Source organism: Pelodiscus sinensis, chromosome 8, assembly GCF_049634645.1.
Source record: "Pelodiscus sinensis isolate JC-2024 chromosome 8, ASM4963464v1, whole genome shotgun sequence".
Classification (NCBI taxonomy): domain Eukaryota; kingdom Metazoa; phylum Chordata; order Testudines; family Trionychidae; genus Pelodiscus; species Pelodiscus sinensis.
The window spans coordinates 28,470,825-28,485,379 of NC_134718.1; the positions used below are offsets into that span (position 1 = coordinate 28,470,825).

Below are 14,555 nucleotides of genomic sequence, written 5' to 3' on the forward strand. Positions count from 1 at the left end.
GCATGCTCTGCACCAGGGTCTGCAGGTGCTGGCAAGCTGCTCCCGCCGGAGCTACAAGTCTTCTTGCACCCAGTGCTGGAGGGTGTGGTGCAGGGCTCGCAGTGCCCCCAGGTGCTGCTGTTGATAACCCCTCCACTGCATGGGTGGGCCTGCGGAGCCCTTGGGTGCGGGAGCATGTCCCGGGAAGGGTAGTGCGCCCTGCACGCGCAGCTGGTACGGCTGTGGAGAAACAAGAGAAGTGGTCAGGTGTCCCTGGGGACACGGATACAGTGGGTGAACCCCAGCCCCCCTCTGCAAGGTGAGGATGACCATTCCCTGCACCATCAGAGCTGATGTGCTTGCACACAGGCCATGTTCGGAATGTCCTGCTATCCCCGGGAGTGGGAGCTGCCCGAGACCACACCCATGTCCCTGTAGTGTATATAGTGTGGGTGGCGGGGAGAGATGTCCCCTGCCTCTGTGTAGAGTGGCCTTGTGGAGGGAGGGTGTCCTGCTGTGTCCCACCCCAGAGTCAGGAGAATTTCATACCTTCTCACACGCGTGTGGCTAACAGGGTGAGGCCCCTGTGTGGCAGCCAGTTGGGCCACATGCCCAGGGGTTGCATGGCACATGATTGCACATGCAAAGGTTGCTGCGTGACCCATGGACAGCAAGGCCCACACACGCAGTCCCTGGTTTCCGTCCCCGTCCCCCCGCTCTCCGTCATAAGGGGGCAGTGATGGCACTCACATGTTGTTGCCTCCCTGGCCTGAGATGACACCGGCGACAGGTCCACTGGCACAGCTTGGGAGTCCTGGCTCATCTGGGTGGTGATGATGGCCTCCTCTGGCTCCTGGTTCTCCTCCTCCTCTTCCTTGATGCTCTGGTCAGGGCCTTCTACCCCAGGGTTGATGACCACCTGGGGGGGCATAGACCGTCCCGCCCCCCAGGATGCAGTCCAGGGAGTTGAAATAGGAGCAGGTGTGTGGGTCTGCCCCTGGTTGGGAGCTGCCCCCTGTGGCCCTGGCATAGGCCTGCCGCAGCTCTTTGATTTTCATGCGCACCTGCTCCTGGGTGCGCATGTGGCCTTCAGTGGCCAGGTTGTCAACCGTCTTCCTATAGATGGCCAGATTCTTGTGTCTAGTGCGGCGATCATGGACATTGGAGGCCTCCCCTCAAACCTCAATCAGGTCCATGATCTCTGCACTAGACCTGGAAGGCACCCGCCTTTTGCGGCCCCTGGCAGGCTCCTGGGAGCTGGGGGACTGGTCCTGGGGAGCGGTGGAGGGCTCCGAAAGAGCTCTTTCGGTAAAAGGCTTCTTGCTCATAGAAAGAAGTTTACCAATGTCGGAAAATCCGTTCTGTTTTTTCGATTTTTTTTTTTAAAAGAACACAATTGCGGTGTGGACATAACTGGAGTTTTATCTGAAAAATGCAATGTAGACCTACCCTCAGTGATGTCATAGTGAATGTTACATGTTAATTACAGGTTGCACAACAAAGTATTTACTTTCTGATAAAGCAGTTTACCTGATAACCATTATTTAATGAAAAATCAATGCTAATGTGTCCCATAGAGTCTTGAAGTTTCTCAGTGTCATCGTGAAATAAACCTAGTTATTTTATATTTAGGTGGAAAATGAACACATGGGCCCAGACTGTCGGCTTGGATCCAAGGATGGTAGGCCTTTCTCTGGTGTTACAGCTTGTATAGATTTCTGTGCCCACGCCCATAAAGATACACACAATATGCACAATGGAAGCACTGTGGTATGTACATATCATTTTCTCATTTGTGATGTTTTCTGTTGTGATGGTTAAATGCTGCTTCATTTAGCGATAAATTTGCATGAAAATTCTAATGCTAAAATATTACAAGTCTTTCTTTATATAAATATCCACAGGAGTTGGGTGTGTTTATTCATTATTAGCCTGCAGAAGGCTTATTATTATTCACCTTATTAGACTGCATAATAAGAAAAGCAAAGGTGAAATCTAGGATAAAATACCTACAGCCATCTCAAATATGCAAGTCCTGCATGCTCAGTCTATCTCAGGAAAGATAATGTATTTAAAGTAAAGGTTTGATGTCCAAAGTTAAATAAAAGAAACACGCCCTGGAGCCAAGAATTGCATACAATTTCTGCAGAACAAGAACTTATGTAAATGAACTCATTATCTCTTGCATTTTATCACTCCCAGTTTTCACATTCACCATAGTGCCTGACAGGCTTTAGGCTAATGCAGCTATTGGTAGGAAAACAGACATGGTAATATCTTGGAGTGTGCTAGAGTTATTTTTAAAAAGTCTTTCTGGTATTAATTAAAGGGAATAGTCTCCCATTGTCCCAGTGTGGAAGGAATCCCTATAGTTGTCATTCTGTGGTATGATGGCATAGATGTTCATTGTATGATTATGGAAAAAATGAGACAAGGAATACCATTTCTATTAAATTATCTTTTAGAAAATGAGGCCAGAAGACAGATAAGCACAAAACAAAATAAATCCAAGAATGCTTTTGTGAATTTATTGTTTTCGGCAGGTTGAGCTTTAATTACAAGCACTTCCTACTTAGTTGGGATGCTTTTTAGTTAATATCATCTTCAAAAACTAGAAAATTAAAATTTAATTTAATATATTCCTGTAGCTTAAGAAATACAGCCCTGTTCAGCACAGTACTTGACCATGTGACTAATATTAAGTGTGTGAGTACTCCCATTCATTTAACTGGAATTACACGTATGGCTAATGACAGGGCTTGACAAGCGGTGGCGAATCCCGCTCACCAGCCGCACGGTTTGGCACGCTGCGCATGCGCTGATCTCGCTGCGGCCCCATGCCGGGCTAAAATCTACTCGCCACGGGCGAGTAGATTGCCGTAATTGTCGAGCCCTGCTTAATAATATGTGCTTAAGGGCTTTGTTGGATAGGGATCTCTGGCTTTAAGTCTGTAAGCAGCTTTAAAGGCAACCCATGAACAGCAGTCCTGAATTACGTGTAGTGTTTTGCTAATATAGAATGTATGGGATAAGATTATGAAATAGCTTCATAAAATAATTCACAAAGCATATAATAGAATCATAGAACACTAAAACTGGAAGGGACCTCGAGAGGTCATCGAGTTCAGTCTCCTGCCCTCATGGCAAGACCAAACACTGTCTAGACTAGGGTTTCCAACCTATGGGTTGCGACCCAAATATGGATCACGATTACATTTCAAAAGGGTCGCCAAGTGTCTCCCCAGGTGGCTCTGCCCTCCGTCCTCCCCCCATTTTTGAATTGCCTGGGTCACCAAGTCTTCCTGAATTGTCAAAATGGGTCCCCATCTGGGAAGGGTTGGGAACCGCTTGTCTAGACCATCCCTGATAGATGTCTATCTAACCTGCTCTTAAATATCTCCAGAGATGAAGATTCCACAACCTCCCTAGGCAATTTATTCCAGTCTTTAAAATATCCTTTCAGAATTTTGCAGTATAAAGTTAAGATGTTATTAAAGTACATATAATGTAAATGTATTGAACTAGAACGTCTTCAGTGTAAAAATTCAGAGAGAAGATTTAAATGTTCAGTCTTGCCTTTGGAAACTAAACTGTATATTTATCATTTGTGTGCTAAAATAATTTGACTATATCCAAAATAAGATTATTTTGGTACATACAACATTACTTCTTATTAAAAGACATGGAACTTAATTACATGGAACTTAAGTTAACTATCACCTATTCAAGAGTAGATCCTGAAAAGAGAAATGATAATAATGTTAGAAAATACAATGTATCAGAGTAGGAATTTCTTAGAGGATCTTACATTAATATGGATTCCCTTTAAAGAACATACTGGAATCTGTTCTATACCACAACTGACTATACATTTACTTATCTAGTATCATTGGTGTTACTTCAGCATCAGAAAATATTCATTAGAGACACTTCTGTATTTCTTTGAATATTTTATATGCAGTATGTTTTGTGAATTATTCCAAATCATATTAGTTACGTGATCGAATTCTTTATTAACTTTATCTTTAGCTATATCCCATTTAAGTCGAGCTTATGTTAAGGGAAGTGATTCTGTGGATATCACATTTGAAAAAGTGAAGATATTAAAAGAAATGAAATGAGATAGTGGCATCTTTCAGATTGCCCATGCAGTTTCTCTTCATACTGTCTTCACTGCGTGGAAGAAGTGCCCTTCCCCACTCTCACAACAGCACACAGGTGCCTACAGATTTCTTTACAAGCACAGATCCTACCCCATCATTCTGGTTCGTGAAGAATAATTCATTTAGTATGAGTCTGGTCACTTTTCATATAAGTCTGATCACTGCATAGAATACTAATATGGTACAGGAAGGTCATACAGTGGGTGAGACATATTGGTACCTCTTGAACGATTAGAAACACTACCTTCATATATTTCTTAGAAAAAAAAATTAAAATTAGTCTAAACAACACTACTTTTAAAAAGCCTGAAAAATGGCTGATAGACAAAGAGTAATTATAAATGACCCTGCAATCAATTTTGATTACACAAGTGTTACTATTTTAGTAGTTTTATCAATAAGCTGAAAGAGGAAGCAAAAGGACCTTATGATGTAACTTCTCTTGGCTTTGAGTCCTCTGTAAATCCTGAGGGTATGTCTACACTACAGCACTAATTCAAACTAACTTAATTCAAATTAGTTAATTCGAACTAAGCTAATTCGAATTAGTGCATCTAGACCTAAAAACTAGTTCGAATTAGCATTTTACTAATTCGAACTAGCATGTCCACATTGAGTGGACCCTGAACCGAGGTTAAGGATGGCCGGAAGCAGTGCCGGCAGGGCATCAGATTAGGACTTAGAGCATGGAGCTGCTGTCTCAGGCTAGCCGAGGGCTGTGCTTAAAGGGACCCGACCCCCACCCCGGACAGACAGTTCTCAGGGTTCCTTGCTCGCTTGTCTAACTCGATGAGGGACAGCAGAGCAGTCCTGGCTTGGAGTGCCCTGAGTGCCCACACTCGGCACATCACAGCACTCAGCCATCAGCCCGGCTGCACTTGCCGCAGGCTGCCATCCGGGGAGAGGGGTCAATCGGGGGGCTGCAGGAGAGCTTCCACCCTGAGGAGCCCGCAGAGCCACCCCAGTCCTCCCCATCAGGGGCTCGTACCCCATTCTTCCCTCACCTCCTTCCACTTACCCCTCCCTAGCCCCCCTTCCTGATGTACAAAATAAAGGACACGTGTGTTCAAAAATAGAAACTCTCTTTATTGAACAAAACTTGGGGAGACTGGGAAAAGGAGGTGGGAGAGGGGAAGACAGAGGGTGGGAGAGGGAAGGGCAACTAAAATGATCAGGGGTTTGGAACAGGTCCCATATGAAGAAAGGCTAAAGAGACTGGGACTTCTCAGCTTAGAAAAGAGGAAACTGAGGGGGGATATGATAGAGGTCTATAAAAGCACGAGTGGTGTGGAAAGGGTGCATAAAGAAAAGTTCTTCATTAGTTCCCATAATAGAAGGACTAGAGGACACCAAATGAAATGAATGGGTAGCAGGCTTCAAACTAATAACAGAAAGTTCTTCTTCACGAAGCAAATAGTCAACCTGTGGAACTCCTTGCTGCAGGAGGCTGTGACAGCTAGAACTGTAACAGAGTTTAAAGAGAAGTGAGATAAAGTCATGGAGGTTGGGTCCATGGAGTGGTATTAGCCTCTGTTTGTGGAAAGCTGGAGATGGATGGCACGAGACAAATGGCTTGGTCATTGTCTTCGGTCCATCCCCTCCAGGGTACCTAGTGTTGGCCGCTGTCGGCAGGCAGGCTACTGGGCTAGATGGACCTTTGGTCTGACCCAGGACGGCCATTCTAAGCTCAGGGCTCAGGGTCGGGGGTCTCACTGGACCACCTTGATTTTCATGCAAACCTGCTCCTGGGTGGCCAGGCTGGCAGCTATCCTGTCCTAGATGGCCACTTTCCTGTGCCTAGTGTGGAGGTCGTGGATGAGGTCCACGATGTCTGCATTAGACCAGGCGGGCGCCCGCCTCTTGCGGACCTGGGCAGGTTCCCGGGAGCCGCCAGCCTGGTCCCGGGAAGAGGCGGAGGGCTGGGTGGCAGCGGGTGGCTGGCTCGTGCCGTGCCAGGTGCAGGATCTGCTGGCTGGGTGCTGGCAGGTTTGCACCTGGCACGGGCACCGTAGCCAGCCCGTGCCCCTTTAAGGGCTCCGGGGCCGGGAGGGGGGCAGAAGAGTTTCCCTGGTGGTGCCCAGAGTGGCCACCAGGGAAAGCTGGGGAGGGCTAGCCTCCCACTAGTTCGAATTAAGTGACTACACAGCTCTTAATTTGAACTACTTAATTCGAACTAGGCGTTAGTCCTCATAGAATGAGGTTTACCTAGTTCGAATTAAGCGCTCCGCTAGTTCGAATTAAGTTAGAACTAGCGGTTTGTATGTGTAGCGCCTATCAAAGTTAATTCAAACTAACGTCTGTTAGTTCGAATTAACTTTGTAGTGTAGACATACCCTGAAAGGCTATAAAGAACAAATCCAGGGCCTGTGATTCCCCTCTCTCTCTCTTTCTCACACACATAAGTCACAGATTTGCAATTAACAAAATTACACTTCTGTCACTTGGTGCATGAAGAGAATGAGACCCCAAATATCAAACCTAGAGAGATTTAAAATATAGACAGTTATATAAAATGAGACTCAGATGGGAAAAATGCAGTAAACTTTTCTTTTTAATACCGTATTTTCCGGCGTATAGGGCGACTGGGCGTATAAGACGACCCCCTATCTTTTTAATTAAAAGATAGGGTTTCATCTTATACCCCAGCGCCCCTCCGCCTCCTTTGCTCCCGGTGTCCCTGGTCTGCTGGAGCTGGTCCCCAGCAGACCAGAGGCACCGGGAGCAAAGCCGCCAGGAGCGCCAGGAGCGCCTGGGCTCCCCCCCCCCCCCCCCCCGCCGCCGGAGCCCCTCCGCGGCTTTCAAAGCCTCGGGGGAAGCCGGCGGGGGGGCATCCCAGGCGCGCATGGGCTGCCCCCCCGCCGGAGCCCCTCCGCGGCTTTGAAAGCCTCGGGGGAAGCCGGCGGGGGGGCATCCCAGGCGCGCATGGGCTGCCCGCCCGCCGGAGCCCCTCCGCGGCTTTCAAAGCCTCGGGGGAAGCCGGCGGGGGGGCATCCCAGGCGCGCATGGGCTGCCCGCCCGCCGGAGCCCCTCCGCGGCTTTCAAAGCCTCGGGGGAAGCCGGCGGGGGGGCATCCCAGGCGCGCATGGGCTGCCCCCCCCGCCGGAGCCCCTCCGCGGCTTTCAAAGCCTCGGGGGAAGCCGGCGGGGGGGCATCCCAGGCGCGCATTGGCTGCCCGCCCGCCGGAGCCCCTCCGCGGCTTTCAAAGCCTCGGGGGAAGCCGGCGGGGGGGCATCCCAGGCGCGCATGGGCTGCCCGCCCGCCGGAGCCCCTCCGCGGCTTTCAAAGCCTCGGGGGAAGCCGGCGGCGGGGCATCCCAGGCGCGCATGACCTCCTGAGGTCATGACCCCCTACTTTAGGCAGGACCAATCCCAACTAAATCAACCTGGCCAGGGCTTACTCAAGCTGAGACTTAAAAAATCTCTAGGGATGGAGACACCACTACTGCCCTAGGTAACTGATTCGAGTGCTTCACCACTCTCCTAGTGAAATAGTTTTTCCTAATATCCAACCTGGACCTCTCCCACCACAACTTGAGACCATTGCTCCTTGTTCTGCCATCTGTCACTACTGAGAACAGCCTCTCTCCATCCTCTTTGGAACCTCCCTTTAGGAAGTTGAAGGCTGCTATCAAATCCCCCCTCACTCCTCTTCTGCAGACTAAACAGACCCAACTCCCTCAACCTCTCCTCATAGGTCATATGCTCCAGCTCCCTAATCATTTTGGTTGCCCTCTGCTGGACCCTCTCCAATGCATCCACATCCTTTTTGTAGTGGGGGGCCCAGAACTGGACACAATATTCGAGATGTGGCCTCACCAGAGCCGAATAAAGGGGAATAATCACATCTCTGGATCTGCTGGCAATGCTCCTCTTAATGCAACCTAATATGCCATTAGCCTTCTTGGCTACAAGGGCACACTGTTGACTCATATCCAGCTTCTCATCCACTCTAACCCCCAGGTCCTTTTCTGCAGAACTACTACTTAGCTGGTTGGTCCCCAGCCTGTAACAATGTTTGGGATTCTTCCGTCCCAAGTGCAGAACTCTGCAATTGTCCTTGTTGAACCTCATCAGATTTCTTGTGGCCCAGTCCTTCAATTTGTCTATCTCTACCCTCAAGCATATCTACCTCTTCTCTTAGTTTAGTGTCATCAGCAAACTTGCTGAGGGTGCAATCCATCCTCTCATCCAGGTCATTAATAAAGATATTGAACAAAACCGGTCCTAGAACTGAACCTTGGGGCACTCCGCTTGAAACTGACTGCCACCCTGACATCGAGCTGTTGAATACTACCCGCTGGGCCTGGCCTTCTAGCCAGCTTTCTATCCATCTTACCGTCCATTTATCCAATCCACATTCCTTTAACTTGCTGGCAAGAATACTGTGGGAGACCGTATCAAAAGCCTTGCTAAAGTCAAGGTATATCACATCTACTGACTTCCCCATATCCACAGAGCCAGTTACCTCATCATAGAAGCTAATTAGACTGGTCGGCCATGACATGCCTTTCATGAATCCATGCTGACTATTCTTGATCACCTTCCCCTCTTCCAAGTGCTTTAAAATGGATTCCTTGAGAAACCCCTCCGTGATTTTTCCATCTTGCGTCACCTAGCACATTAGTCCAGGAGCTGACCATGTCCGTGAAGACAGAGGCAAAGAAAGCATTGAGTACTTCAGCTTTCCCCACATCTTCTGTCACTAGGTTATCTCCTTCATCTAGTAGGGGCCCCACACCTTCTCTGATCACCTTCTTCTTGTTAACATGCCTGTAGAAACCTATCTTGTTATCCTTCACATCCTTTGCCAGTCACAATTCCAATTCGCTTTCACTTTCCTGATAACCCCCTGGCATTCTTGAGCTATACATTTATACCTCTCCCTGGTCATTTGTCCGAGTTTCCACTTTGTAAGCTTCCTTTTTGTGCTTAAGTTCACCAAGGATTTCTCCCGTAAGCCAATCCGGTCCTACCATGTTTGCTTCTCTTGCCACGCATCAGGATGGTTTTTTTTTTTTTGTGCCTTCAATAAGGCTTCTTTAAAATACTGCCAGCTTTCCTGGACTCCTTTCCCCTTCATGTTAGCATCCCAGGGGATTCTGCCCATCAGGTCTCTGAGGGAGTCAAAAAAAAGTGCTTTTCTAAAGTCAAAGGTGTGTATTTTATTACTCTCTTTTCTTCCTTTGGTAAGGATCCTGAAATCTACCATCTTATAATCACTGCTTCTGAAGTTGTCACCCAGCTCTACTTCCCGTATTAGTTCCTCCCTGTTTGTGAGCAGAAGATCAAGCTGCACATGGCCCCTGGTCCGATCCTTCAGCACTTGTACCAAGAAGTTATCCCCAACATTCTCCAAAAACTTCCTGGATTGCCCGTTTACTGCCGTATTGTTCTCCCAACAGATGTCAGAGTGATTAAAGTCCCCCACGAGAACCAGGGCCTGCAATCTGGAAGCTTCTCTCAGTTGTCTGAAGAAAGCCTCATTTATCTCATCCACCTGATTCGGTGGCCTGTAGTAGACACCAACCACAACATCACTGCTGTTGTTTGCACCTCTAAACTTAACCCATAGACTCTCAACAGGTGTTTCTCCCTCTATATACTGGAGTTCAGAGCAATCATAGTGCTCTCTTACATACAGTGCAACTCCTCCTCCTTTTCTCCCCTGCCTGTTCTTCCTGAAGAGTCTATACCCTTCCATGACAGTGCTCCAGTCATGCAAGTTATCCCACCAAGTCTCTGTTATCCCAATTAAATCATATTTCTTGAACTGGGCCAGGGCCTCCAATTCTTCCTGTTTGTTGCCCAGGCTTCTTGCGTTGGTGTACAAACACCTCAGATAATCAGTTGATTGCCCTATCTTCTCCATTCGAATCAGGGGTCCTCCTTTCTTAATAGTTTCTCTTTGCATTTCTTCCCGGTATCCAACTTTCCCACTCCCCTCAGGGTTTTGGTCACCGTCCCCCAACGAACCTAATTTAAAGCCCTCCTCACTAAGTTTGCAAGCCTGCCCACAAAGATGCTCCTTCCTCTCTTTGTTAGATGGATCCCATCTCTTCCTAACAATTCTTGTGCCCGGAACAGAGTCCCATGGTCGAAGAAACCAAAGCCCTCTCTCCAGCACCACCTGTGCAACCACGCATTTCCTTCTTCAGTTTGACGATCCCTTACCCGGTCCTTTCCCTTCAACAGGGAGAATGGACGAGAACACCACTTGCACTCCGAATTCTTTGATCTTCCTTCCCAGTGCTATGTAATCCGCAGTAACCCGTTCAAGGTCATTCTTGGCTATATCATTAGTTCCCACGTGAAGAAGCAGGAAGGGGTAGCAATCCAAAGGTTTGATCAGTTCTGTAAGCCTTTCAGTCACATCCTGAATTCGAGCTCCCGGTAAGCAGCACACCTCTCAAGATTCCAGGTCTGGATGGCAGATGGATGGCTCAGTCCCTCTTAGGAGGGAGTCCCCGACCACCACCACCTGTCATCTTGTTTTGGGTGTGGTGGTCGTGGAACCCCCATCCCTAGGACTGTGCATCCCATGCCTTCCAGTAGATAGTGTTCCCTTCCGGTTTCTTCTGTCGAAGCAAAAACACGCTCCTCTCTGTTTAGGCGGCTAACAACTGATTTGCTTTATTGATCAGTAAAGCAAAGTGAGCCAAACGTGGTCCCAGCAAAGCCGGGCCCAGTAAAGCTGCTAATACAATCAGTCCTAGTATCTTTATACCCTTAGCCAAACAGTCTGACGTCAGGGCATCCAATTACAGAAATCCTCAATTAAATTTGGAAAAACAAAGCCTTATCAACAAGATGGCGGACAGGTACGAGGGAGTACATCTCCTGTCCCAACCAGCCCAATTAACACATACCAATAGCCCATCCTGTAGGCCTCTTCTCACGGGGTGACAGAAAGTTCACTCTGGTCTACGTGCTTGAGAGAAAAGCTGAAATGGTTTCTGATATACAAGATGGCTTCTAGCTAAACATGAAAATGGTTTCTACAGCTTCTACACTTCCTTGTGAGGTCCCTTCCAAAGCATTCACCACCGCAGAGCCTGTGGAGAGAGCCCATAAGCATTTTCTTACCTCTATAGAATTGGGGGATTCCAGTGCTGGCCTTTTTCCCCTTCTAGAAGTTACATGCTGCCAGTTCTCTTCCTGGTCCTGTGCTGCCCTCTTGGCTCTTCTGCCTGCCGTGTTTGCAGGATTAAACACTGCCTTTTATCGAGGAAGTCTTCATCCTCTCTGATCGAGCGTAGGGTCGACACTTGGGCCTCCAGTCCTCTAATTTTTTCTTCCAAAATGGTGACCAGCTTGCACTTAGTGCAGATGAAATCCATTCTTTCTTCCGGGAAGAAGACAAACATGGCACACGCTGTGAAGGTAACAACAGCAGACCTATATCATCCATACCTGCTGTCCTGGAAAAGGATTTAAAAGAAAGTCAAGAGAACCTCGCGCCCTTCCCTCTTCCCTTTCCAACTCCCTGTTAGTACTCACCTGTTCGCAAGCTCCTTGGTTGCTTGCTCACTGCTTTATAAAGCCCTGGAGTGCCTGAAAGTCCCTCCCCCTACCAAGGCTCAGTCAATCAGAAGAGGCTTCTAGAATTCAAACTTTAATTAGAAGCCAGCAGTTTCCAGCTGCCAATCACGGCACACACTCCAAGAAGGGGAGAGGGAAGGGGAAACACAAGCTCAGCATACAGCAAGAAAGCCCTAAACACAACACACACTGCAGACAGCCACTACCCTCAAGAGTCCTGTATCTGCTTCTCCTTTACCTGGAGAACTACCTCTCTAAACTCTCTGTTAGCTCTCACCTGTTTACGATCCATGCTCAAGGACTTGTATGGCACAAGAACTGAAGCATCAAAGTAAAAAGCTCGAGGCAGCTGTTAAGAGGAAAAGAGTAGATGGAAGGTGAGAATATGCTCATGTGGCAAAAATGGAAGGTGTTTTCAGGGTTTATTTGGTTTTCATGGTTAAAGCAACGCTGGTATCAATGATAGCATTTTAAAAAGCTTCAGGGGGTAGCCGAGTTAGTCTGTTACAGAAAAAAAACAGCAAGCAAATGGTCTGGTAGCACTTTATAGACTAACAAAACATGTAGATGGTATCATGAGCTTTCATGGGCACAGCCCACTTCTTCAGATGACCGGAGTTATTTGGAGTCTTATTTGGATTAAAAAGACAAAGAAAAAAATTGGTTAAAACCACCTGAATATTTGGTCTCAATGACAATGCTCCATTATTTCAATGCTGTGAGTAGGTCTTAGCACCATGATTTTCAATCTGGCAGGGCTTCCTGCAATTTCCTGTAAATACACTTGCAAAAGCAGAGCTGACTTGCACAGCTTTGCATGATAAACATGCTAAAATGTCAGCAAGAGCGAACAAAAAAACTCATGCTTGCTACTTGGGATGTAAAATTGTGTTTCATTAGTTAACTGATTAAACACTTAAACATGTTGAAGGCTGGGCCGGGGCTCAGACTAATCGCAGTCAGGAGCTACACTGGGGGGGGGGGAGCCTACAGGGTTGGAGCAGCCTACAGTCCACCCATTAAGGGTGAGGTTCACCGGTTAACCATTAATATCCCTACTTGCTACAAACAGAATTAACAGTACCCTACTGGGACACACATACTTTACTATGTAAGCAAAATGTTAATAAGGAAGTGAGAAATATCCTTTGACTTTCAGTTCATGATGTTGGTTCTGTAGAGTTTTAGTTTTTGGCATTTTATGCAAAATATATGACAAAAATAACATTCCACGGTACTAATTGCTATTATTTTTATCTATATCTGCATGATGTTCTACTGAAAATATGTTTCTCTAAATCTGATTTACTGTTTGTGATTAGTCATTAGAACCTAGTATCTAGTGTTTTCCATTCCAGACAATGAAGACATAAACGTGAAATTAAACCCCAAAATTCTATAAAAAACACAGTCCACAGTGAAAAAATAACTATTTTAAACCATACAGTTTAAAAGCTATTCTTTTCATATGCAAATCCATAAACTAGATCTTGACCATCAGTACTGCTTTCAGGCAAGGACTGTTTTTACTCTACCTAGGAGAACGGAGGCCTGATTTTGTTGGGACTACTAGATGCTACTGCAGTACTGTACAAATCAATAATAATAATTAACACAGAGAACCATCCTCATTCAAAGACAGTCAGCCAATCTCTGTTGGTAGCAGTAAATTTCAATCTAATATCATAGCAGTGTAAGTAATTAGATTAATCTAAATCTCTGTTAACCCATTTTATGAAAAGTCTAACAAAAGTTCCACACAAATATCTGATACTACTAAACCTACTACTAGTATTAATTTGGCAAAAACATTGGTAGGATAGTTGTTTGCCTTGCTGAACCTAAATATCCTGTTCAAATCTTTCCTACTGAGTTTGGCTTTTTTTTTTTTTTTTTGCTTACTACCACCATTTTCTATAGCGAAACCTGCAGTTAAACATTTGATACAAGAACCTACTCAATGACCCTGCAACAATTTGTTGTTTGCTGGAGATGGCCGGTAAATAAGGTAGAATTAATAGTGCTAGAAACTTCAGGGATAACTTTTTATATGGTTAAGTCAGTCAGTTGATTATTGGAGGTCCTAAATATAGACTTCATTGTGAAAACAAAACAAATGTCAGTGGTAAATATAATGGAGGACACACACCCCTTCACGGCCTAGAGTGCCTCTGCAGTGCTTTGCCTCTGTTTTCCCATTTTTCAGAATTCCTTAAATAAAATGTCATATAGTCTTGCTAATCACAGACCTCCTTGAAATCTGGTTTCTTTATTTCCACAAAATTGCAGAAAGCAAACAAACAACTAATCTTCTACCCAGCCTTATTCTCCCTGAGATACTGTCCTTTCCTGCCATTGGAGCAGGTAGGCAGGACAAAGCGTGGCCTGCCTTCTTTATCTTCTCCCAGAGGAAAACTGAACTTCCAATTGGGGTCTTCTGACCCAGCCCCTGTACTGTTCTGTAGGGGCCATGGTAGGAGACTTTCTCTCTGTACAGGTTTACTACATAGTTCCCCTTCTAGATCTATCCTTACTGAACTCTGCTCTGGTATAGTCCTGTCCTCTTCTTTGGCTCAGCTGAAAGCACCTGTTCTGGTATGAGGGCTCTGGACTATTTCTATGATAGGGGACAGGTCACTTCGTGGCTATGTCTAGGCTACACAGATCAATTGGAAAAAGAAACATTTTGTTTGGAAAAGTGGATGCGTTCCTTGGACGCAGCAGAGCTTTTCCGGGATACCTCTAGTCTAGACGTATCCTGTGACATGAAGAGTTTCAAAGTTAATTTCTTCTTAGGCAAGGGATTAGTTTCTGAATAAATTACCAATTTTAGTAGGAAGACTAATTAACAGTTTATTCAGTCTTTTCTACAGAT

At 46.3% G+C, this 14,555-nt stretch overlaps 1 protein-coding gene across 3 annotated transcripts in view; it reads left to right on the forward strand.

Annotated features, from left to right (window-relative positions):
• Nucleotides 1-14,555, forward strand: part of TET1 (tet methylcytosine dioxygenase 1) — a 139,808-nt gene that overhangs the window by 103,282 nt on the left and 21,971 nt on the right. For all 3 annotated transcript variants that reach the window (XM_006125251.4, XM_006125252.4, XM_075934927.1), the window contains one exon: nucleotides 1,612-1,749. In XM_006125251.4, the coding sequence (XP_006125313.2) occupies nucleotides 1,612-1,749 (138 nt within the window). The remainder of the gene's footprint in view (nucleotides 1-1,611; nucleotides 1,750-14,555) is intronic.